The sequence below is a fragment of the Suillus fuscotomentosus genome, assembly GCF_016647785.1.
Source record: "Suillus fuscotomentosus strain FC203 chromosome Unknown F5891scaffold_17, whole genome shotgun sequence".
Lineage (NCBI taxonomy): Eukaryota > Fungi > Basidiomycota > Agaricomycetes > Boletales > Suillaceae > Suillus > Suillus fuscotomentosus.
The window spans coordinates 154,715-178,837 of record NW_024539529.1 but is presented as its reverse complement, the minus strand read 5'-3'; the positions used below and the strand labels follow the sequence as shown (position 1 = coordinate 178,837).

Sequence of the window (24,123 nt, the reverse complement as noted above, 5' to 3'; positions counted from 1 at the left end):
AACAACGAAGAACCTCGTGAACAAACCCTTTCATGGGCATAACGTTGCAATGCGGGGGCTGATTGCTCGAACCAAACGTCAGGGGGGTGGGCATGGGAGATGGTTGTGTCTGAATCATCAGAGATTGTAATATAGCCAGGAGAGGGGAGCTGAGTAAAGTTTGAACGTACCAACTAAACCAGATACATATTTTGATTTCTGGGAGTCGTCCGCCGACATTCTTGGGGATAAAATTGAGGAATCCGAGTCACAGATTATCCTACAGCTGCTTGATCTGAATCGCGGGTAAGTGATGCTTACATAACAATCATTTATTATTCATTGTAAAGTTTTCACACCGGTTTACATCTCTTACAACAACCACATTGTCAGTGTGACTGTAACGTCGCTTAGACTTAGACTTGTCGTCGCTCTGCTCGGACTTTCCGTCGATTCCTCTCTTGACTGAATCCCTCTTCCCCTCCATTAATAACCTCCACACAAGTCAATGTTACCAGTGATTTGACGTCGAGCACATGGCAAACGGTGTGCAGTCTTTTTTTGGGGCGACAATTATTGAAAAGTTCTCATTGTCTAGTGACCTTATGCCTTTCGTTGGTCAATGGTACAGACATTCTGAACCATCCATTGACAGTGTGTCCAACGAATAATCGCAGTTACAGGTCAGTCTTTTTATTATATTGATACTTGATACTTTTCGCTAATGTTTTAATGCCAACCCAGACTGCACCGTCGTGGCCCAATTCCCAATGGTGTCCGCGCTACTACTGGTATGTAGAATATCTAATTTGGTGTGCTGAAGCTTATTACTGTCAAGGTCTTCTCACATCGCACAGCGACCACCAAACCGTTACCCTTCCCATGCCACACCCCACCCACACGCAAGGCGCCACTCCCTAGACCACTGCCAAATGCCTGCGGGATACCCATAGCGCCCAACCAGCATGCCACCTCTCGGTTCCACCCAAGCGCCCTTTACCCATGTCAGGCCCCATCATCGATCGCCATTTGGCAGCGGCTAGCACACTTTGCTTGGTGGTCTCTTGTTCGTCACCAAATATCTCCCGCACAAGGGCAGGGTTGGACCGGATGATGTATGGCGACCTATTAGATGAAGGGAGAAGGTTAGTGAGAGGTATCGGCAGCAACAGAAGGATCCAGAAATGATGGACAAGCGCCCCATTCATTCAAGGGAAAGATGCAGGGTATATTAGGGAGTGGGGGATTTGGCTTCAGAGGGTTTCCATTGAGTATCCGCTCATACTTGTCTTGTAATTATGGTAGAATATGACAATTCAAGATCTCTATTAAAATATCAAAACCAAGATTTCAGGTCTTCATTTCGCATTACAAGCTGCTACTTGACATTGCAATCGATTTCAACGCCATGCGGCTTTCCAGCCAAATCACTCATTACAATGACTAAGATTGATTGCCACGTGTTGCAACGGCAATTGCCATCGTAATTGCAACCGTCGTTACAGTGTGATTGCAATCGTGACTCTATTATTGAAAGGACTTTCAATCTACGCTCGGTCTTTGAATATTGAAATGCGTGACAAGGCACTTAAACCCAAATTAGGAATTTGCGACAATTTCCGCAGTCGTTTATGGTGACTTTCTATCTATCAGTAATAGTTTCTTGTTGACAGCTTACACTCCGGGCGCAGGAGGAAATTTATTCCTATATGCCTACTCTACTTACCTGCTTATGACCTCGATCAAGCAGGTGCAGCGCAGGAGATTTTACATAGGTTTCGGAGGCCTTCTCTTGCTTCTTTTGACAATCGCCCTTGCAAGTAATAATGCCATCTGCGAACTAATGTGGATAGAACAGCAAAACTACCCTGGTGGCCCATCTGCATATCTCGCTGCAAATTTGGCCGCTTGGTACAATGTCTTTGGCACAGCGGCAGACTGCGCCGCAAATATTCTGACAGACGGACTTATGGTGAGTTTACAACATATGATCATCGAGTTCTGATGCTCATATATACATCTCGAAAGCTTTATCGTTGTTACATTATTTGGGGGTCGAGCGTGTCAATAATTGTCATACCTGCAATTATATACTTGGGATCTACCGGTACGTGCTTTGCTATCAATCCTACACCAAACTAATCATTGCTTTGTATAGCTATGGCGGTCATGATGGTGGTTGAGAGTGCCATGCCGATGTCAGATATATGGCAGGGTCTTGCAGCACGATCCGGCATCTCATGGGTTGCGTTAACCGTCAGCTTTAACATTATTGTTACTGCGTTGATCATTTCCCGGCTGCTATTCTTTCATCGCAGAGTACAATCTGTTCTCACCGATCAGCAGAGGAGTACTTACACGGGCACTGTGGCGATTTTGGTTGAGTCTGCCCTCCCTTTCACAGTTCTGGGGATCGCCTACCTTGCCACCTATATCCAAGGTGTTCCAAGTGCGACAGCGGTAGGAATAGTCTGGGGAACCTTTGTGGTGCGTTCACATACACTACTACGATGAGCTGTCCCACACTGACGATTTACTAGGTTTTGACACCCCAACTCATCATTTTGAGGGTCGCTTCAGGGGTTGCATGGTCAAGAGACACGGCCTCTAACATCTCTCTAACAACTCTGCATGCAACTTCTCCTCACAACTCGTCTTCTAGCAGCAGTAGTATGAACTGTAAGGATCCGTAATAGTAGGGCTCGGGCATGGTACCACGTCCACATCCGAATTATTTAGCTTTTGAATCACAATATTTTCTGCCTGTCTCAAAATTATCGATATCATTAGTATTCCCACACTTGCTAGTTTCATCGTCAACGGGCATGTTTCATACTGCACGTCTGACGATGAAATTACGTCCTCACACTGATGCATCTGTGAGGCTGTGGAGATGACCATGGGTAACATCCAAACGGACATTAGTTGTAATGAAAAAGCTGTAGCTCAGAACCGCATGGTGGTAAGAAGGAATGATTATCTTCATTCACGTAACTTAGCTGGCCAAAACTACGCCTCGGCGAACATCGGGTGAGGTCGCACCTCGGAGGTGTAAGCGAGGTATTACATAATAATTTATCACAAACGTTCAAGTTGATAGTCACCCAAATAACTTGAAGCTGTGATACAAAATCACTCGGGCCCCAGGATCGATGCAACCTTCAAGACTTCAAATTTAAGCTTCACACATCACTGCCTCACTACTGATTTGGAAGGCAAAATGGAAGTGGGCAGTGATAACAACCGCCTCATTGTGTCGTACATACTATGATTTCGAAACTAGCTCAAAATAACTAATGCTGTAGTGCTAATATTAATGTGGCGATCAATCTTCTGATGGACCATGTTACTGGGCGCGCAGACTATACTGGTTAATATCATGGATAGACATTAATAATTATCTATAATTCGGCGAACATACCCGCGGCGCAGCGTGGATATAAATCTCTGAAAGATACCCCTATTTCCGCCATTACCCATTTCCCATTGTCATTGTAACATGGTTTCTAAAATTCTCATCATCCTCTCAATATTTGTGGTCTACATAATCGCTGCACCACAGTTGACTCATCGGAATGTAGGGGGAGGTAAGTGCAGTGATTAGGATCAAATTAAAGTTGTCGTTTCTATATTCAACAAATACTACTTTAGATGATTATGCCGCCATTGGAGCTGAGGAGCTAGCAACCGAGCCTGAATGGCTTACTCCTGCTGGTGCTCTTAAGTGAGCCTGGGGAGTATGGAAATTGGGAGGAAGGAAGTTACCAAATCGTAGATCGTTGATGTCGATGGACTCCGAATCATGCATAGTTCGTCTCGGTGTGCTTTCATAGCAGAAAGGAATGTAATAGGTCCCGAAAAGAGGACAGATCTTACATAATTGGCTGACTAATAGCTAGTCAGCCAATCGTTTATCGTTTATCGACAATTTATATTTAGACTTACTTATGTTTGCAGCCACCGCACACCTTATAATCTGCACAAGGGCCATGCATGTATTGCATAGCCAACATAGCCCCGCTGCAGATTTGAATAGCCTATCCCAAAATATCTTCTAGGCCAAACACGAGTCTGTTCGCATGCGTGCTTGCGACCCCGAATGCCTTTATAATAACTATCAGTAGTTTGCCATTGAAGTGATATCCATTCCACTGATTCAAGCTATACCCAACAATCGACTTGAACGTTCTGTCTACCTGATTATGATGGTATCCCTCACTATCGTATCTATCGCGCTCACTAGCATCATATTCAAGTCAATACTCTCGAGGGAAAACTTGAACATTCAAACACGCACCCGAAGGCGGCAGGAAAATTTTAGTCAGTAGACTTTCTGTCCAAGATCAGGGTGATTTTAAATTATGTTTTCAGCTTTCATGGGCGACGACTTTCCTGAGTCCCTAGTACCTGACGCGGGCAAAGTGAGATTCGTGGTGGAGGAAAGCGTACGATTTGCGCTAGACCTTCCAGAGTCCAAGACGGAATGGCTTTCTACTTCTCCCCCGGGGACCGGACATGTAGTTCTGGGTGTGGAGAATCGGTCTTTCTTCGTAGCCATGTTCCATCAGCTTCACTGTCTCAGGCTCTTCCGAGTGGCTCTCGCGGGTCCAAACTTTGATCAAGAGCATACTCATCACTGTCTCAATTATCTAAGACAATGGATACTGTGCCAAGCAGATCTAACACTGGAGGCAGGAGATTTTACAACGCGAGACTTCGAACAACACCGCGTTGGTGCTACACACGTCTGCAGAGACTGGGGTGAGCTATATGACAGTGTTGCCATCAATTGGAAAGACCGGCAACATGGAAATCATACAGCAGTAAGTCTCAGCGACTGTTAGTATGATCAAATCAACTAACTTTTTCCCGGATAAGTGAGTGGACGAATTCCACACCTTTTAGTAGTAGAACTTGTAGTAGCGTGGGACACCCATCCTCAATTCATGGTTATTCATTTCAGATTTATTCGTGTCCCATAATTATACTTGATACTTACAAACACTGCGTGAAGCTTGCTTTGAGCCGGACAATTTGGTTGCCTGGTCTCCAATAATTTCGAGTATCCAACCACAGAAACGTGTGATAAACTCTTTCTGCAGAGAAAGAGACGTTCAGAGCACAAACAGCGCTCACTAACTCAGTTCCAGAGTACACGATGCGAGCCGTTTGGACGAAGTAGCATGCGGACGGCATTATCCCATTCCATGGAATGTAGTGGGACTGGTCTTCAATAAACCGAGAATGTCAATGCAGTCTGATAAGCAAGCAATACAGAGCTCAACTTCCTCTCCTCGGCAGGAGTGGCCCATGACTTTGAAGTACTAAGATTAGAGGTTGCGTGATATAGGTGGGAAAGTTGCCAGAAGCTTCGTTCAGGTCAGATCAAACGCACCACTGCTGGAATCTGTCGTGAAGAGTAGCAGTAAGATTAAGAGACACAAATCAATTGGAATGATCGGAGGGACGGACAAATAGTGAAGCCCGATAGAGCTGCATCCGCCTGCTGCTGGGAGTGCAAGTGTCAGTGCCGATGCTTACTTTTTTTGCACACAACGTTTCTGAAACTGCTGCAATCAATTTAAATTAGCTGCAAAAAGTTGTCTACATCAAGGTTCTGTGTGATTGCGCAGATTACTTCTGAGGACGGGCACAACACACAAGTCAGCACTGATGCCACTACATTTTCACCTAGCCTCTTACCTATCATGGGGCATGCGCCTCTTTTAGCCAGAATACAAACGTGTTCGTCGCGGAACTTGGACACACTGACCGTGGTGAGACATTATACAAGATTGTTAAACCTGTTGGGATCTGTTTTCTATCGCAGACATTTGTTGGTCGATTCCGCGAGGCTTGTATATGCTGTGAGCATCTATTGAGCGTTTGCTAGACGATTGCGTCGTGCGTCGTGCGTCATGCGGGAAACATAACCTCCAAAAGCTTTGAGTCATCACCACATTGTGCGACGTCAGACATTAATCGCCTGGAAGAGATCAGTGAATAATTGACCTGCTAGCTGACAAAGTAAGATTTATATCAACGAAGGTAAACAACGCACTCATGAGGCATCGAGTTAGCAGAGCTCAACTAGGTTCATGGGCGTGTTGAAATCTGTGCAGACTAGGAACACACCATTTCTATCAAAAGCGTGCCCACACGAACTTTCTTGTTCAAGTGCGTGATCACTCGCCGACCACGTGCAGCAGGCTCCAAGCACTGACAGCTTGCCTCTTGGTGACGTTTCTCAGTACATTTATAGTGATTCAAGCAAAACTGACCCATGCATATTACGCTGCCAGCAGCCCCGGCCTCGAAAATGGAGTTGGGGATCCAAGCTGAGGATGAGTTGAGCACAGCGCGATACTGAAACTAACCGTTCCATCCCCGTCACAGATGACGAATTTGGCTCAGAGGCTGCAATGGTACGCTTATTTCCACCGGTCATGACGTCAAGAAGATGGAGCTGGATTGGAAGACATCACGACTACGCTGTTGATAGTTTGAAGGCTATCTTACAGTCGACATAACCTCCGACACATATCCCGACCGACTCGTCCAACCGAGATTCTGAGCATCCTTGAGCTATGTGACAAGCAACGATGATGGTAGATAGGGATGATACCTGTTAACTGGTTAATGATAATCAGCTTGCACGGAAAGTTGTTGATCGGTGTTCTCACAATAGACTGAGAACCCTCGGGCACACGGACACTAGTACATACCAAATCTGGCATCAAGTTTCGACATCATCAAAGCACCACGCAAATATCGCATGATAGTGAAACAGTCGGATACCACATCCAAGATCTGATTGGTCCAGTAAATCATTGAGTCCGAGAGTATGATTGAAAGCGATAAGGCAGACAACAGGCTGCAGAACTTTATCAATGATGTCAAGCCTCCGAGTCAGAGATGCAATCTCTGGCTGGAGTAAGCAGGGACTCGTAGGTTGTCCAATGCAGAAACTGTAGTGAGTAAATCAACTGCTCGCTGCTTTGGGCTTGTGGTTGTCGTGTTGTAGTCCGCAAGAGATCCAGTTGTGAGCAACACAAAATAATGATTGTATTGAGTCGGGTCGCAGCAACTTGAAGGACAAATAACATGATGGGCTGTGCATAGTTCGGTGAGACTCGGAATAGACATGTCGACATAAATCAAACGTGAATGCGTGGTCCAGCTTCATCTGCGCTAGTAGGCTTGCTGCGACTTCGATGACACGACCTTGTGGTGGTTGGGCTGGTCTGAGCGTAGCTCGGAGTGGACAACTGGTCGCGAATTCGGACGTGCCACGAATGGAAAGGGCAGGAAGTTGGAACATATGCTTAATGATCCGAAAACCGGAATTTGTATTGCTTCTAGACGCTTGTATGTACTTGAATGCAGATGATTAAAACCAATGTCTTTGAACAGAATACTAAGGGAGAGGTGAGTGAGAGCAAAATAACGAAGTCCGGAACGAGAAAGAGCGGAAGGGAGTTCGAGCGAGTCGTCGAGGAGATGGGTGGCGAGAAAAGAGCCTGCTGCCTGGACAAGTGGTGCCGGAAACTTCCGCAGGCTCCGTTTCCTTGCTAATGCCATCATGTCACGGTTATCTATGGATCTACCGGTCTTTTCAGCTTCGCCGTGGGGGCAACCCCATCATCTAGTATGTACTACTAGTGGCAATTGATTAGAGCGATCACCGGTCTAGCAATTGATGACCATCAGCCTGGGTTCTGTCCGAGTGAGTCAGACATGTGTTCGGCCATGATCCTATAACTATCGTTATTTTATATATTAGTGCGGCTGCAGAACGCTGATAGCCAGTGATAGTCCTACAACCAACCTAGTGACAGTGCCCCTTTCTGTGTCCCTCATGGCGTCCACCGAACTCGCTACGGAGCGTGCTCTGTATGTTGGGAATATGATTTCCACAGCTGTTTATGGTGAGCTTCTATCATATGAGTAATAGTCTCTTATTGACAGCGGACACCTCGTACTCCCCGGGCAAAGGAGGAAATTTGTTCCTATATGCCTACTCTACCTACCTGCTTATGACCTCAAGCAAGCAAGTGCAGCACAAAATATTCTACATATATTTTGGAGGCTTTCTTTTGCTTCTTTTGACAATCAGTGTCGCAGGTAATATCGCCTTCTGCGAACTGATGTGGATAGAAAGGCGAAACAACCCTGGTGGCCCCCCCGCATTTTTTGCTGCAAATATGGCCGCTTGGTACAATGCCTTTGCCACAGCGGCAATGTGTCTCGCAAATATGATGACAGATGGACTCTTGGTGAGTTTACAACATATATTGTTCTTGAGCTCGGCACTCCGATGCTCATATGTATACATCTTGAAAGCTTTACCGCTGTTACATCATTTGGGGGTCAAGATTACCAGTAATTGTCATCCCTGGAATTATCTACCTAGGATCTGCCAGTACGTGCTGTGCTGTACGTCTTGCGCCAAACTAACCATTGCTCTGTGCAGCTATGGCTGTCACTGATGGTGATTGAGAGTGCCATGCCCATGTCGAATCTATGGCGAGGCCTTCCCGCACAATTCGCCATTTCATGGATTGCGCTAACTGTCAGCTTTAACATCACCGTGACTGCATTGATCATTTCCCGGCTGCTATACTTTTATCGTAGAGTGCGATCTTTTCTTAACGATGAACAGAGGAATATTTACACGGGCATTGTGGCAATTTTGGTGGAGTCTACCCTCCCTTTCACAATTCTGGGAATCATCTCCCTTGCCACCTATATCCAAGGTGCCCCATGTGCGATGGGGATAGAAATAATCTGGGCAACCTTCATGGTACGTTCGCTTGCACTACTACAATGAGCTGTCCCGCACTGACGATTTACTAGGTTTTGACACCCCAGCTCATTATTTTAAGGGTTGCTTCAGGCGTTGCATGGTCAAAAGACACAGCATGTAACATCACTCAACATGCAACTTTCCCTCAGGACCCTCACAACTCATTCTAGCAGCAGTTACCATTAGTATGTACAGTAAGAATCCGTAATAGTAGGGCTCAGGCATATGGTGCTACGTCCCCGTCCAAAGATTCATCATTCGAATCACATTGTTTGCAAGATATGTTCCACTTGTTTGACTTTGTCGTTTAATGGTATTACTCACACTTACTTAATTACTACTAGTTTAGCGAATTAAAAAACGCTCGACAACTAGTCTTAGTATCATGATATGTTCAGCCTCAGAACGAAGGGCATATTTTACGCTGTACGTCTGGCGATGGGATTACATGGTCTAGAGATTAGCTCGAAATAGTTGATGCGTTATCGCAGCTGGAAAGTATGAAAACCAAGAGGAACGATGCCAATTTGGGTGCCAGGCCATACATGAGTTTATCCGCATGTACGCCCGCGACTCCGAAGTTTCCTCTGAGCTGCACAAGCATATATTAAGCGTTTGCTAGACGATTGTCTCATGCATCATGCAGGCAACATGACCTCTAAAAGCTTTGAGTCATCCTTGCATTGTGCGACGTCAAACATCAATCGCCTGGAAGGGATCAGTGAATGATTGACAAACATCAACCTGCTAGTTAACAAAATGAGATTTCTATCAACAACGACAGTAAGCAACGCACTCATAGGACGTCGGGTTGGCGCAACTAGGCTCATGGGCATGTGAAGTCTATGCAGACTAGGAACACGCCACTGCCACCAAAAACATGCCTACGCCTACCTCCCTGTGCAGTGCGATCACCGTCTGAGTTACACCCACCACGTGCAGCAGGCTCCGAGCACTGACCGCTTGCCTCTTGGCGATGTTCTCAGCACGTTCGTAAAGACCTAAGCACAACTTGCCCATACGTACCACGCTGGCAGCAGCCCGGCCTCGAGAATAGAGTTGGAGATCAAAGTCGAGCACGAGTCGAGCACAAGTGTGACACTGAAACTAAATGTTCTGTCCTTATCACATGACTAATTTGGTTCAGAGGCTGCGATGGTCCATCCCTGCTCATTGACAGAACTCACAGCATGATGGGGATCAAGGCGGCGGCGGCGGCTTAAATACCTTGAAGCATACCAGTGACTATGTGCTGGGCTGGAATATGTAAGGTGATACGCAGGACTCTGTATAGGTTGTAAGAGGGCTAATATGGGCAGGTACAGGTGAAGGGACATACCATGATCCATCGGACTCTGCTCTCTCCGATTTATCGATTCCGGACTAAATGCTCTGAGTAGCTTGCAAGGTGGGGTGGACGCAAAGTATTTGAAATCCTCCTGATCAATATGTATTGAATTGCTTCAGTGAAAACCTGATTCGAACATTTTGACGTGAATTATAGGCTATGCGTGGCAAGAATATGAATGCCTGACTTCACATGTTAAATGACGACTTGGAGTTCAACATTATTCGTGAACGTTCAATTTGCGTTCAATTGGCCCAACTTGCTTATGTCATCATAAGCAAAGTTATAATTGAATTGTATGAGCAAAGTTGGGTCGAAGTTTCCCGGTCGACCATAATGTTTGCGTACCTGGAAAGCACAACCTGGGTCCGATGAGCACTACCTTCTTCCCGTCCATCCCACACAACACTTCCCACGATGGATTTCAGTAAGTTTCCCCCCCGCTCGCTACTCCATGACTCGCACTGACATCGACTCTAAGCACATCCCTCATCTTCTAGTGGCTCGTGGAACTGTCTATGCAATGTCGTAGAATATAGTGGCATTTTTGATTCTGAATCTCGCCAGCCCCACTCACGGTGCATGGAAAACACTCGTGTTGCCCTTCGGAGGAGCATAACCCAGGTCCTTGACCAACGTGATCGAACGAACATCTGGCTTAACGGTCTTGCTGGTGTTGGAAAAACATCTATCGCGTTCACCATAGCTGAGGAGATGAAATCAGCGAAGAGGCTTGCTGCCACGTTCTTCTTTTCACACAAACATGCACAAAAAGCTCCCACCATCATTCCCACTATCGCATATCAGCTGGCACTAGCTTTCCCGCGCATTCGAGGAGATATTGTGAAAGCGATCGAGAACGACGACAGCCTCCTATCAGATGGAAAATCTCATGCGGATCAGATGCGAGAGCTTGTCATCAGGCCACTACAGACCTTGAAATTCCGCGAGGAGTCCTATGTCATCATTATTGATGCTCTCGACGAATGTTTTTCACAGGAAGAGGCGGCAAGACTTCTCGCGTTGTTGACAGATACCCTCTCAGGCCCATCCTTGCCACTTATCCACTTAATATTTACAAGCCGCCCCGAGGTACATATTCGCGCTGCCATGCCTTCCGGTGTCCACGAGATTCTCCTTACCACTCGTGATAAAGACACCATACAGGATGTTCGTTTCTTTTTGCGAACATCACTGGATAAAACAAGGACAATTCGTCCTGCTGTTTTCGGTCAGCCACCCATACCCTGGCCATCGGAGGATGAGTTCGAGACGTTGGTCTTTAAGGCAGGCGGTCTGTTTGTTTATGCTGCCATGGCCATGAATTTCATATCCACCGCTGGTCATCATCCACAGGAGAGACTAGAACTCTTACTACGCAAGAAGTCGACTGTCGGTGCTGACATTGATCAGCTTTACCGGGAGATAATCGAAGCTTCAAAGGATCCACTCGCACACTGTCGGATGTTAGCGTCCATAATCAATCTTAGACATCCGTTGTCACTTGCGGAACTCCAAGAACTCTTTTACGTGGATAAAAGAAGCTTGGCCATGATGCTTGAAGCATTTTCACCCGTGATCTTGAATGATGGGGCCGGGCATGTTGAGATTTATCACGCTTCGCTCCGCGACTTTATGAATGATCCTTCACGGTCGAAGCAATATCACATAGATGCCCCACATACTCATGAGCACCTTGCGTGCTGCTGCCTTGACTTCATCACACGTCAGGGTTCCGTTCGGACTCACGCCATTCTAGTGTCGCCATTGCCTTATCCATATCCACATCAGATGTGGGATATTCATCTTCGTTCTGCCTACCCTAGCAGCAAACTTCGAAATCTGCTGTCGCGGTTTACGAACGAATCATTGCAACATTGGGTACAGACCTCGAGTTCAAACCTTACCTTGCTCGAATCTATCCAGGGCGCAAGGAGGACTTGTTTATCCTTGGTGATTAATGTTTTGAACGTGTTGAATTATTGGAAACTGTACTAACCATTAATTGCTCAGAAATGGATCAGGAGTCCATCGGACATTGTGGTTGCATGGCGTCTTCATAAAGGTTCTAAAAAATTCGCAAAGCGATACTAGCCGATACTACACGGAGCCCATGCAGCCATTTGGACTAATTATTGCTGTTCGGATCACTAGCCAGTGTAGATCTGCTGAACTTTATGGTCTCAACGGCGCCAGTACCACTGCGCTCGTTTCAATGCACGTCCGTGGAAAACACTCCCCAACTCAAGCACTGGCTTCCATTCAAAAAGCAGTCTATATGCATCAAGTACGAGTACGTTCCGGCTGCTCCTGCACCCGTGCATCTGGTTATGTCTGTCTGCATCGACGACCCGCAACGTCCCTGAGCCCTATCAAAGGCCATGATAACGCTTTTCGGAACCATTATCTGATACTCAGGCTGATAACCGTCCACATACGCGAATTACCAATCATGACGAGGAAACGCAAGAACTTGCGACTGACCAAATGCATGAGACCAAGGTTGACATGATGAGCAAGACTTTAGTGTGGAGGGTCGTTTCTCGAAGTGTATGTGTAGTTCGGTTATCCCGTCGTCTCTCAAATTTAGAGTGACGAAGGCACACGGGCCAGGAGATTGGTTTGTTGTAAGGCCGATCGATTTCGTTTTGGAAGAGCTCGAATGTCGACATGTCATCCGTGAATGGTGGTCACCTTGCGTATACTCTATTTGAAGGGTTGGTTTCCAGCGGCATTGGTCCACTTACTCGCCGAGGGTTAACTTTAAAACTGTTCATCACCCATATTACTGCGCGACGTCTCTACGCGTGACAAGGAACTGTCTATTCAGGGTGCCTGGGAAAGTTTAAATCTTGATAGTCACAAGCCTAAGTTGGACCCCGCTGGCGTAATGTGAGTCCATGTCATCAGAACGCTGGCTTCGAGACACTGATATTAATATCAACGCGCACATGACAGCGACTGATCAGGTGCCCAGCGAGTTGGGCAGCTTATATACGTTAGATATACTGAGTCCTTCCCATCATCATACCACACTAGTCCCTCGCACCCACAATGGAGCCCACTAAACAAACCCTCCCAATCGGTGGTCTCCTCGTTGATGTTTACTCCCACCCAACTTCAACCTCTAGCTCCACACACCCAATCCACGTGCTATTCTTCCTCCACGGCCGCTTCGGAAGCGCACAAGATGAATACATAATTAATGCTGTTAAAGTTATTTTTGCTGAGAGTTATGGATTGGGCGGGGGAGAGAGGAAGAAAGATCTTATCGTCGTCACTTTTGTGAGTCATTCTTTGCTTCGTCTTCGTACGGAAGAAATGATGATGGTGGGTGGGGGACAAGGATCACAGGAACCACGGGACGAGACTTGTGAGCAAGCAGCGAAATTTCGCGTGGAGCAAAGAACCGGCCGAGAATAATGATCATCATGCGTACGTTGCTGTCTATTCATAAAGCTGATAATGTCCCCTCATTCGAATGCAGGGTAGACATGTATACCATCCAAAGTATGTCCAGGCCACAACCGGTACTAAACGTGAGTCGTGAATCTGACCCCACTCGAAGCTGGTACAGCACAAGACGTGTCCTTCTTAATCGATCATCTTTCTTCCTCCCTCTATCCCTCGGGTGAGCGAACGATTGTGGAATGGGGTATAGGCGGTGTGAGCCTTGGAGGACATTCGACGTGGATTGCGCTTTCTAGAGGTACGTACCCAGCTCGTCTAGCAACTTCATCACACTCACAATCCCTTAGAGCCCCGCCTCACCCTCGGAATCCCCATAATCGGCTGCCCCGACTACACGAAACTAATCTATCAACGCGCCCAATCCTCAAACATCCCCTTCTCCCCACCTTACTTCCCCACTTCCTTTATGACATACGTAGAAAGGTACGACCCTGCACAACTGGCGTACCGCGCAAAAGACGCTTCCAATCCGTTTTTCGGGAAGAAGGTGTTGGTGCTTTCGGGGAAGGAGGATAAACTTGTGCCGTGGGTGGCGTCGGCCGAGTTTGTGGATGGTCTTGAAGTTGGAGAGGGGGGTGTCAAGAGGGTTGTGGTGGAGGAGGGGGCGGGGCATGAATGTACGAGTGGGATGCGGAGGCAGGCTGGGTCATTTGTGAGGGAGTGGTTGAGGTTGTGAGAGTGCTGTTTAATTTTTGGGACGAGAGTTGTATTGAAGGATGTATTATGAATCTTGATTCAGAATGTTTGTACTATCGTTGGGCCAGAGTTGCAAAATCTGAAGACCTCATTTTCATATCTCAATAACTACCCCACATTGAGACAAAATAATTACATGGAATTATAGCTACGTGTGTCATAGGAAAGCTCTAGTTGACAGAAGAACAAAAGGTATTTAAAAGATGCTGCCAGAGGGATGCCGACGCAAGATGTTAGAAATAGTAGAGAGTTGCAAAATTTCCCATGAGCGGGTTGGCGTAGATGTCACACTATGTCACAATGTCAATTTCATGAATATGAACCCCGATCCGGCAACCGGTACGTATGAGACGAGAAAGTAGCAACATTGGCATTAGGATGATTGCAGCGCGAGAGTCCGCAATCAGAATTGATTCTCCGCCCCAACCTGTCACGCTTGAGCATTCTTTGACACCAGTGATTGCATCGTCAATAACAACCACAACTCTGCTCTATTCTCATCGAAAAAATGCTCAGAAGGTAAGGGTAGGTATAAAGTGTATGTGAAAAAAAATGAAATTTTTTGGTTAGAAACTTCGTCTTCCCCTAACTATTCTATGCGAAACAGGTGACTTCGAGTGATAGATTTGAAGCTGTACATGTTCCTCATACTTATTTTTTTATAAAAAAAATACAATGCTATGAATCTGTGTTGGAAGGTCCTAGATCCAAGAATAGAGGACTTAAGATGTGTTGTTGCATGAGCTATGAAGTGTTTTGCAACTCTATACAATTTTGCAACTCTGGCCCAACGATAGTAGTGGTACTCAATTCAAATTTTCAAACATTTCAAAACTTGCTTAAACACTTTAAACTCCCGGCTAAAGTTCAACAAATTCGGTGTCATGTGCATCAATTCAAAGTCAGGCGAATTCTGCAGGGCGGACTTTGAAACACAATGCCTCCCACTCGTCAACGTGCACATCATTCTGCAAGACTTCGAGCTGATGCTTGAGTGCACTTGATGGATCCTTCAGCACTCTCTGTAGCTCTCTCTGAGGGACAATCCAAGGTCCCTTCTGAATCTGGACCACGATTAACCATACAGTGGCATAATGAAACTGCCCTAACGGATGTCTTGGTGAATTATCTAACATCTCACCCTGCTGATTGTAGGGTGCTCTTTTATTCTGACGGGAAGAAGGCGATGTCCCCCGTCAATGACAGCCCCTCAGGCTCGGACAAAGGCCAAATCTGTAGTGTTATCGCTAAACTTATCTTCACTAATCACCCCAAATATGGTCACGCATATCACGACAATCAGAAGAAATTCCGCGACGCAACCAACAATCGCATCAACAAGTGAGTTTTCTTCTCATTTTTATATTCATACATGTGCTAATGGAATCCCTCAAGTCTCAGAACAAAGTACAAGAAGATGAAGGCTAGATTTGGTGACACAGGTGCCGGCGTGATGCCGCTTGATGGGACGGCTGCAAAAAATCTTCTGGGTGCGTCTTTTGTCTTATTTTGTTCTCAGCTTATTTTAATCATTTTATCGTGTTTGTAGACTCAGTTCTTTCGGAGTTTCCGTGGTACACGGACCTCGATGGAATTTGGCACTCCAATCCGTCGTTGGCTGCAAGGACTTATTCCTCCAAGCCTGGCGTTGATCACGCCGGCTCTTTCTACTCCCTGGTTCAACCGCGCGGTGGGGCTGGACCCTCCACATCCTTTGGCGCTTCACCCTCTCCCACACATGTCAGCGCTACACCATCCGCTAACGCTCATGATGTGTCTCCCCAGGCACGTACATCAGATCCTCAGACCCAGGCGCATACATCAGATCCTCTATTTTACGGCGATCCCCCCATTGACCCACAACTCCTTCAACCTCAGACTCTTGCTCCCCCCTTCACACCCCCTCAGATACACCTTCCCGGCCTGCGCAATTCCCCCGATGTCACTATCCTGGATGATTATTGTCCTGACTCCGGGAGTGGCCCGCTTAATGCCCCCCTCGGCAATGCACTGGACTACCTCGATGACGACGATGAAGAAATGCTCGACGATACTGGTGCCGGTAGCCCTCCCCAGGTCGTGGGGATGAAACGCCACTTCGCTGCATCCCCTTCACCTCCTCCTGACGCCCCCCAGCCGTTCACAATTCGCACCAAGCTCCCAACACCAATATACGACAGTCGCTCGGCATTCGGCGCTCACAAGCCGTCAAGCTGTGGAGCACGACGCAAAGGGCCATCGGACATGGCCCGCAGCATGTCTACACCCTCCTCGATAACGCGTAATACAACACCGTCGTCGGACTACATCGTCTCTCCCACCCCGCAGACCTTGCTGCCCAACAGTGGGGGCAGCTCGAAAAAGAAGGCAAGGTCGGATGTCCAGGACCAGGTAGGCCTGGTCCGGGACGAGATCAAGAGCCTGCAGTCCGGCGCCCTGTCATGCCAGGAGAGCAAGCACCAGCGCTATCTCGCGAAGCTGGGTGCGAAGAGCGAGCACTCCCACGAGACGAAAAAGTACGAGTGGCTCCGCGACACTCGTGCACACGAGGCTAGTCACACTAGCCTCGTCCATCAGCGCCAGCAGGAGGACAAGGACGCCGAGATTCGCCTTCGTGAGGTGGATATACGGGTGCACGAAGTGCATTCACTTGTGCTCGACAAGGAGGCCGAAACCCTGCGGCTCAAGATACAATACCATCAGATGATGCAGGGCAATAAGGCCCCAGGGTTGGATTGAGCTTTGTGAGTTTGTCATCGTTTTGTCGTCGTCGTCATCATCATGTTTCGTTTGTCACTGTCATGTTTTGTTTGTCGTCGTCATCTTTCATTTGTCGTCGTTGTCTTTCATTTGTTGTCATCATGTTTTGCTTGTCATTGTGAGTACTTCTTGTGATTGATGTTACATAGCTACATACATGTATGATACATATTTATTTGTGGTAGTACATGTCAAATTGAATCTGAGAGGAATTATTCAGCCCTATGTTGTGCATTTGAGTGAGGACTATCAAAGAGATCATCCATCAGCTTTGCACGAGCAGCCTGACCTGGAGTGCCATCATATGTCCTGTCACCAATGACCTCATCACCATCTGGACCCTCAAGCTCCTGAACAAAAAAGTCTTCCCCCTCTTCATGAGCCCACTTAAGAGAGCTTTCATATGTTCCATCTTCCTTGCGACGATGAGTTTCAAAGCGAATAATCATGTTGTGCAGGATAATACAACACTTAATCCACTGCACCGCAAAATCAAGGTCTTTCTCAGCCTGAATGCGGAAGCGAAGCTCTCAAAGGGACTGGAACCGTCCCTTCAAGACTGCAAATGTGTGTTCAACACGAACACGAACCTAAAAATAAATAAATTCATTGAAAATCCAGAATAAATAAAAAAACCTTGGAGAGATGATAATTGAATGTCTTCTGGTCCTTTGTCAACCGTCCATTGCGAGGCTTCTTGTAGGGAACAATGCACCATGGCTCCAATGGATATGCACTATCCGCCCAAATCCAATGACCATCAGGCAGAAGATCAGCATGCTCTTCATAGAGGCAAGTAGATCGGAAAGCGAATGCATCATGGACACTCCCGGGATGACCAAGGGAATAATCCACAATAAGGAGGTTGTGGGGCAAGATGACAGCCTAAAATTAAATCAATTTTTTGAATATGAAAGGGAAAAAAAAATACCTGACAGCCCAGGGAATACCTGGATTTCCTATCATAAAATGTCTCCCCATAATAGCCTGGTTTGGTGAAAAGATTCATGGTCGAGCCATCAATGGCCAAAAAGCCACCCTTCCACTCAGGACAAGTACGTGACTCGGCAAATTTACAAGCCAGGTCAACATCCTCAGAATTAGCTGCTGGGAAGCAGATAAACTGATCATGGGCATCGAGCACCGCAATCATCACACGATTAGTGCAATTAACCACAGACCCAACACTCACACCTGCCCATTGAGCGACATCCTCTAGAGTAATGGCGTTACCATAGTGGCCTGCCCGATTCAGAAAAATAGCGAGCTGGATGGAGATGGGGAGCTGAGGATTGTTGGATTTGCTTTGGAAGATAGGGTGATCAGAGATATAATCGAGAATGTCATCGAAGATCTCAGGGCTGACACGAAGTTTCTGCCGAAATAAGTGAGGGCGATGTTCCTCGTGGTGAATGAGCATGTGAAGCTGGGGTGCTCGTGGAGGAGGCTCGTCGGGCTTGTGGAGTACACGAGCCCTCTTAACCTCATCACGAAGTGCATCAATCGTGTCCTGGAGCCTGTCGTAAGGCAGTACAGAATCATCGGAAGATACAGAATCATCACTGGAAAAATTGGATATCCCTGTCATAGGGGAGAGGGGGGAGGGGGGGGATGAGGAGCTAAAGGATAGACTGATGGTATCATCATCATCCGAGGTGCTAGAAAGCGAATCCTCAGAGTCAGAGTCGGAATCGCTCTCAAGGTCAGACCAATCGTCCAGGATGTCCTGGTACTGTAGCTTGGCCAACAAAAGTGTGGCCTGATCAACGATATCGAGGAGTTCTTGGCGGGTAGATGGACGAGGCATAGTTTCAGTAGGGCAGTAGGGCAGTAGGGCAGTAGGGCAGGAGTCGAGGGGATCAAACCTCCCATCCATTTCATGCATATGTGACACACTTTTTGTCGGAGTTTGAAATTTCGGCAAATTCCGAAGTTCCGTCTCACACTGAGCACGTTGGTGCCGTCGTTGACCTCACATCCTCCATGCTCACCTGCAGCACTGAGCAGGACATAATTCAAGTTTCCAGGTGCCATCCACCCAAAGTAAGTGATTTTTGTGCTTATTGCAAGTTGTAGCTTACATTCACCCTTATCTTACAGGAAATCTATTCTAATCCAGGTCCCACACACATCCCACCTGACCAACAACACCTTATCTTTATGGGAGAGCCGCTCCTCCATCCCTCACTTCCCACCATTGACAACTATGACGAGTTATATCCTTTACAGCAGTGGGAAGACCCAGGCGCGTACATCAGATCCTATCCTTCACAGTGGTGGGGAGACCCAGGCGCGTACATCAGATCCTACCCTTCACAGCGGTGGGGAGACCCAGGCGCGTACATCACATGTTCAGACCCAGGCGCATACATCAGATCCTCAGGTCCCTCCACATCCTTTGGCGCTTCACCCTCTCCCACACATGTCAGCGCTACACCGTTCCCTAGCGCTCATGATGTGCCTCCTCCCACTATAGGTCCCTTCCCACATGTTGCCATTGCGCCCTCCACTGGCGCTCATTATGCGCCTCCTGGTGCCCTTGGTAGCCCTTCCCAAGTCGCGGGCATGAAACACCACTTTGCTGCATCACCCGCTCCTCTTCCTGCCCCCCCCCCCAACCATTCGAAATTCCCACCAAACCCCCAACGACCCGCTCTCAGTCCATCTCATCCTCCTTCCCCCAGCACTTATTTGTTCCATCCGGTACTTCCTACCTATAGCTGATTTCATTCTTGCGGAGTGGTTTTTTTTACAATTTTATTAACGCAGTCATTTGAAATACAAGTCTTTTTGATCCTACTTGCTACCCATGATGAATCTATGCCCCGGCTACTTTTGCTACTCTAAAGCACAACTTTCCCCTCTGTATAGCACGCTTTGAAAATCCTAAGTGTTTGAATGTCCGACTTCGTGCCGACGTGTGCCGAGCATGATTCAACTGTTCTTACGCGAGTTTGTTGAAGCTTTAGCCGGGAGTTTAAAGTGTTTAAGCGAGTTTTGAAATGTTTTAAAAGTTGAATTGAGTACCACTGGGTGACTATCCGTAGGCTGAAATAATGCGGAATAAAATAAGATAGAATAAAAAAGACCATATAAGGAAGTCGTGCCGCGATGCCGCTGTTCATTTGCATCGGATGTTCAAAACATATTATTTTGAGGCTCTTACAAACTCTAAATCTAGAAGGGGGGGGGGGCCCCCCCCTTACAGATTAATCCGGATTATAAACGACGGATTAAATCCGTTTTGGGCCACTACGCCTAAGCTATCTGCTGACTAATCCAAGACTTGAGGTCCGCCTGACACATGTTCAGCATGGCGAAGGTCGCCACCTGATCCAAACATTTTCCAATATACGCAGTCCCATCCCTGAGGTCCCTGGCGAAGTTTTCAGCTGAAGTTTTCGATGTGGGTCAGGAAGTAAGTGGGCACGACAAAGGTACAGTCGCTTAGGGTTCCGGGTTTCGACACGATCAAGTCGAGCTAGCTCTATTCCAGCGACGAGGGTAGCTGCTAGCATCCTCGCGTCTTCTTCGTCGTCGAGAAAACCCATCTCTTCTCCGTCGTTCACCAGATTGTGGTACTGTAGTAGCAGGTCGTCCATTGCAGTTTTGACCGAATTATTTTAATCCAGATGCGTTACGGTTGTGTTTTCTGTACATATTAAATTTTGCTAATATCTTTCAAAGTCCGTTATAATCTATTCCGCATTATTTTGCCTACGGATAGTCACCCACTAGTAATTATAGTAGACATTGACCGAAAACCACATTACGGTTGATTACGTCCTTGTAGTGTGCAATCATCATCACGCATCACGACTGCATCCGTATTCCAAACCGGCGAGACTTTGCTTTCCAGTCTACGTGAGTAGGTGGACATATCAGGTGCTCTTCGACGGTTTTTACACCATGAACACGTGTATGACATTGTTGACGCCGAAGGTGTTTGTGTACCCACCGCTTATCTCTGTGCGCTCAGGCTTTTCCCAATTCTACTGGCTTCAACGTCGGGTCCAAATACTTATAGCTATCACATCTCATGTCAAAGGCATCAAGCACTGACGGTAATGAGGACCAGCGCGCCAATACCAGCGAGCAGCCTTCCCTAGAACAGGATAATCCAGAACCCCCGCAGGATTCAGAGTAAGTTGCGGTTTCCTGGGATCTGGCACCCGTATAACAGGAAAGTAGCGGACCTTCAGCGATGGAGCTACGATCAGTGACGTGAGTGATTCTTCCATGATGTTTGTGTGCAACTCCTCATCAGAACTGCAGCTCGAACATTGGGCCTTCCAAGTCATCAGAACATCGCGAACAGGAAAATACTTCCAAGGCTTCATTAGACGACTATTTACCTCCGTAAGTTCCTATCAATGGTGATTTGGATCTCAAACAAGCTCATGAATTGTCTCAGCCAGGCAAAAAATGTTGTTGGGAAGAAGGACCAGCCAGATCCGAGTCTCAACGAATTGTGAGTGAAAAATAAGCCGAGCTATCGCAGCTGACCACATCCTACACCCAGAGCAGATGTCATGAAACAAGTATTGGATGTTCTCCAGGACTCGACAATTGCGTCGAAGATTGGCAAGGACGATCGGTCTCGTTTCTGGGGGGTGTACAAAAGAGTCGCAGAGGAACACGACGACGAGTTCCTCGAGCGATACACTACTGACATGGACATCGTCTTGATCTTTGTAGGTTTAGCGTGCTTATCTTTGACGCGTTCTGAGACTGATGTCTGATCAGTCTGGTCTTTTCTCCGCTGTCAGCACGTCTTTCATCGTCGCGATGGAGTCCAATCTCAGTCCCGACCCCAGCGACACCACGAATGCGCTTCTGAAGCAACTCGTGCAGATAGGACTCGGCAACCTCGCTCAGGCGGGCCCCACTCCAAAAGAACCAGCATCTACGTGGTCGCCGTCAGAGTCGACTCTGAGGATCCAAATGGTCGTATATGCAAGCTTATCCATGAGCTTGCTAGCAGCATTCGGGGCCGTACTGGGAAAGCAGTGGCTTGGGTACTACAAGTCGAATAGATATGGTCGCGGCTCGCAGGAAGAACAAGGCAAACGCAGACAAGAAAAGTTCGACGGCCTCGTCACATGGTATTTTGATGCCGTCGTGCAATCCTTTCCGGTCTTGCTTCAGATCTCCCTTCTTCTCTTTGGAATTGCCCTCGGCGCCAAGATGTGGTACGAGCAGCCCAGCATCGCCTGGGTGATTATTTCCACGACGGTCTTCGGATTTCTGTTCTATTCGCTGACAGTGATGGCATGTTTGATATCTCCGGCCTGTCCATTCCAGACACCAATGTCGACAGTGCTGCGTATGTTGCGCATCGACAGTAAGGCCATTTTGTAATTTTGATGGTCATCATTTTCAGTCTCAATCAATATTGCAGGAGTTCTGCGCTCGAAGTTCGAACCAGCCTCCAGGAATTTGCAGCGGCTCGCAACGTCAACGGATGGTGAGGCACGTTTTCTTACATATGCTCATATGTTGACCGTTTCTTGTCAGGCGTGCTGCAACCATTGCTTGCTACCCTCAGCTCAAGCTGGGCCCGATTTTCCGAAGCACTAGCAGGTGACATTCTTGTCTACTCTTCCACAGGATACCCAGTGCTCATCCCACTCTACAGGCCCTATTCGTGCCACTTGCGCATTCGCACGACGTTCTCTTCAGCTGTTCTTTGCTGCGCTTCACAAAGTGCTGCGTTCTTTGCTTCCGCACTCTTTGACAAATGTTGTAGACCCAGAAGCACAACCGCTCGACCAGGGTCTGGATGTTTTGGCGGAGAATGATGACACCCTTACCCTCGACCTCCCGGACATACCCACCTGCGATCTCGAAGCGACTAGCGTCAAGTGGCTACTGGAGACATCTACGGATCCTGAAGTATTTCTCGCTGCTGCCAGGCTTGTTCCGCAGGTGGAATGGCCCCTGGATCTTGACGTTTCAGACATGCTGCATCAGCTGTCTGATATTTTTACGAGCTGCGTCGACATTCAGGGGCGCATCGTACCGTCTTTGGAGGAGAAAGCCTCGGCATGTACAATAGCTCTAACTCATCTATACTATGAATGTGTTCTTCAGGCACATCCTATCCGCGACAATTTTTCCGCCTGGAGGATGGACTCGGATGTGTTTCAAAGGATTTACTGGGCGGGGATGTACAGAACCGAGCACATGGTGCTCGGCACGACTATACATCTTTGTTCATTTCTGAATACCAGTGGGTCTCCGTGGTATTTTTCTTGGCCGGAAGCTTGCCCCGACTCTGTCCCTGAGCAGCTGTCACATCTTCTTCCTTATCACTTTGTTACTGGGTCAGTGAATAAAAACATAGAATACCTCGCGGTAACGGTGATATCAAAATTACTATCCTCTCCATCGTCTCCGTCGAATCAAATCGTAGCCAACTGTACACTTCTTGCTTGTGTCATGCTCGGGACTCAGGTTGACAAGAAAGACATAGTTCGGATTGATAAAAGGTGACATCGACTCATTTGGTATTTTTTCGACCGTAACTAACAAACATATTACTTAGCTCTGCTTTGCCTCGACTCAGGGTGTCCCTATTGGCGCAGTTCCAAAAGGCTCTTTGGGCATGGGATGGAGGCGAGCTCGACGAAGATAGCACAGGAATTGCATGCCGGGCATTGAGTCTCCTCGACATTATCTGTCGCATTCTTGAGCTTGCTGGATATCCATATTATCCTTCATTACCTCCACTACATACCACGCGGAACCTGGACGTGTGCAGGAATATTTTTTTGAGAGCAAAATCATCTGAACACAACCATCCCTCGGTTTCCTTAGCAGCTCTGCGAAAGGCACTGCACTTCACGTTCGCTACTGCCACAATATCTCGGGACCATGACCAGGTGTGGGATGAGCAGTCTTGGTTGGAAGGCGTACCCCACTCGCCAGAAGACTTCGACTGGATGGTAGACTATTTGGACTTTATCTATTCCGACGACCACGAAGCGGCATATGACATCCTTTTGGTACTGGGTATTATGGGAGCGTGCTGTAGCCCCGCTAAACAGCATCTATTCATCGA

At 47.4% G+C, this 24,123-nt stretch overlaps 8 protein-coding genes across 8 annotated transcripts; all 8 read left to right on the top strand.

Moving 5' to 3' along the window:
- Nucleotides 1-298: 298 nt before the first annotated feature.
- F5891DRAFT_1023612 (uncharacterized protein) lies at nt 299-1,321 on the top strand. The gene is made up of 3 exons (XM_041361292.1): nt 299-662; nt 724-770; nt 818-1,321. The coding sequence occupies exons 2-3, from the start codon at nt 750-752 to the stop codon at nt 1,091-1,093; spliced, it is 297 nt and encodes a 98-aa protein (XP_041227922.1). The 5' UTR covers nt 299-662; nt 724-749; the 3' UTR covers nt 1,094-1,321.
- Nucleotides 1,322-1,594: 273 nt separating this feature from the next.
- Nucleotides 1,595-2,929, top strand: F5891DRAFT_1172069 (uncharacterized protein). The gene is made up of 4 exons (XM_041365569.1): nt 1,595-1,951; nt 2,008-2,086; nt 2,138-2,466; nt 2,520-2,929. The coding sequence occupies exons 1-4, from the start codon at nt 1,712-1,714 to the stop codon at nt 2,670-2,672; spliced, it is 801 nt and encodes a 266-aa protein (XP_041227921.1). The 5' UTR covers nt 1,595-1,711; the 3' UTR covers nt 2,673-2,929.
- A 1,194-nt stretch (nt 2,930-4,123) lies between these two features.
- F5891DRAFT_1023603 (uncharacterized protein) lies at nt 4,124-4,981 on the top strand (the record flags this gene model as incomplete). Its single annotated transcript, XM_041361291.1, has 2 exons — nt 4,124-4,299; nt 4,351-4,981. Coding segments are annotated over 2 exons (630 nt in total), but the record flags the coding sequence as incomplete, so codon positions are not given.
- Nucleotides 4,982-7,837: 2,856 nt separating this feature from the next.
- F5891DRAFT_949145 (uncharacterized protein) lies at nt 7,838-8,955 on the top strand (the record flags this gene model as incomplete). Its single annotated transcript, XM_041374852.1, has 5 exons — nt 7,838-7,907; nt 7,975-8,255; nt 8,323-8,415; nt 8,453-8,782; nt 8,836-8,955. The coding sequence occupies 5 exons, from the start codon at nt 7,838-7,840 to the stop codon at nt 8,953-8,955; spliced, it is 894 nt and encodes a 297-aa protein (XP_041227919.1).
- Nucleotides 8,956-10,428: 1,473 nt separating this feature from the next.
- F5891DRAFT_160108 (uncharacterized protein) lies at nt 10,429-12,405 on the top strand. Its single transcript, XM_041370721.1, has 3 exons — nt 10,429-10,560; nt 10,615-12,086; nt 12,147-12,405. The coding sequence occupies exons 1-3, from the start codon at nt 10,551-10,553 to the stop codon at nt 12,225-12,227; spliced, it is 1,563 nt and encodes a 520-aa protein (XP_041227918.1). The 5' UTR covers nt 10,429-10,550; the 3' UTR covers nt 12,228-12,405.
- Nucleotides 12,406-12,981: 576 nt separating this feature from the next.
- On the top strand, nt 12,982-14,280 carry F5891DRAFT_1143354 (Alpha/Beta hydrolase protein; the record flags this gene model as incomplete). The annotated part of the gene is made up of 5 exons (XM_041364952.1): nt 12,982-13,418; nt 13,480-13,568; nt 13,621-13,643; nt 13,702-13,842; nt 13,892-14,280. Exons 1-5 carry the CDS (start codon nt 13,188-13,190, stop codon nt 14,278-14,280), a joined length of 873 nt encoding a protein of 290 aa, XP_041227917.1. The 5' UTR covers nt 12,982-13,187.
- A 4,763-nt stretch (nt 14,281-19,043) lies between these two features.
- Nucleotides 19,044-19,784, top strand: F5891DRAFT_1186440 (uncharacterized protein; the record flags this gene model as incomplete). The annotated part of the gene is made up of 2 exons (XM_041366694.1): nt 19,044-19,103; nt 19,161-19,784. 2 exons carry the CDS (start codon nt 19,044-19,046, stop codon nt 19,782-19,784), a joined length of 684 nt encoding a protein of 227 aa, XP_041227916.1.
- Nucleotides 19,785-20,881: 1,097 nt separating this feature from the next.
- F5891DRAFT_160051 (uncharacterized protein) lies at nt 20,882-22,804 on the top strand. The gene is made up of 8 exons (XM_041370720.1): nt 20,882-21,203; nt 21,252-21,284; nt 21,336-21,419; nt 21,475-21,531; nt 21,583-21,754; nt 21,807-22,131; nt 22,506-22,643; nt 22,699-22,804. The coding sequence occupies exons 1-7, from the start codon at nt 21,100-21,102 to the stop codon at nt 22,529-22,531; spliced, it is 801 nt and encodes a 266-aa protein (XP_041227915.1). The 5' UTR covers nt 20,882-21,099; the 3' UTR covers nt 22,532-22,643; nt 22,699-22,804.
- Nucleotides 22,805-24,123: the final 1,319 nt, after the last annotated feature.

What these genes read in the sequence shown, in the direction of transcription:
- F5891DRAFT_1023612 (XM_041361292.1), top strand. Translation starts at nt 750, where the DNA reads ATGGTGTCCGCGCTACTACTG. An exon ending in TGGTGTCCGCGCTACTACTG is followed by an intron (nt 771 to 817) that starts GTATGTAGAATA and finishes ATTACTGTCAAG; the next exon opens with GTCTTCTCACATCGCACAGC.
- F5891DRAFT_1172069 (XM_041365569.1), top strand. Translation starts at nt 1,712, where the DNA reads ATGACCTCGATCAAGCAGGTGCAGCGCAGGAGATTTTACATAGGTTTC. An exon ending in TATATACTTGGGATCTACCG is followed by an intron (nt 2,087 to 2,137) that starts GTACGTGCTTTG and finishes TGCTTTGTATAG; the next exon opens with CTATGGCGGTCATGATGGTG. An exon ending in TAGTCTGGGGAACCTTTGTG is followed by an intron (nt 2,467 to 2,519) that starts GTGCGTTCACAT and finishes ACGATTTACTAG; the next exon opens with GTTTTGACACCCCAACTCAT.
- F5891DRAFT_160108 (XM_041370721.1), top strand. An exon ending in GGAGGACTTGTTTATCCTTG is followed by an intron (nt 12,087 to 12,146) that starts GTGATTAATGTT and finishes TTAATTGCTCAG; the next exon opens with AAATGGATCAGGAGTCCATC.
- F5891DRAFT_160051 (XM_041370720.1), top strand. Translation starts at nt 21,100, where the DNA reads ATGTCAAAGGCATCAAGCACTGACGGTAATGAGGACCAGCGCGCCAAT. An exon ending in ATGGAGCTACGATCAGTGAC is followed by an intron (nt 21,285 to 21,335) that starts GTGAGTGATTCT and finishes TCAGAACTGCAG; the next exon opens with CTCGAACATTGGGCCTTCCA. An exon ending in TGGACATCGTCTTGATCTTT is followed by an intron (nt 21,755 to 21,806) that starts GTAGGTTTAGCG and finishes ATGTCTGATCAG; the next exon opens with TCTGGTCTTTTCTCCGCTGT.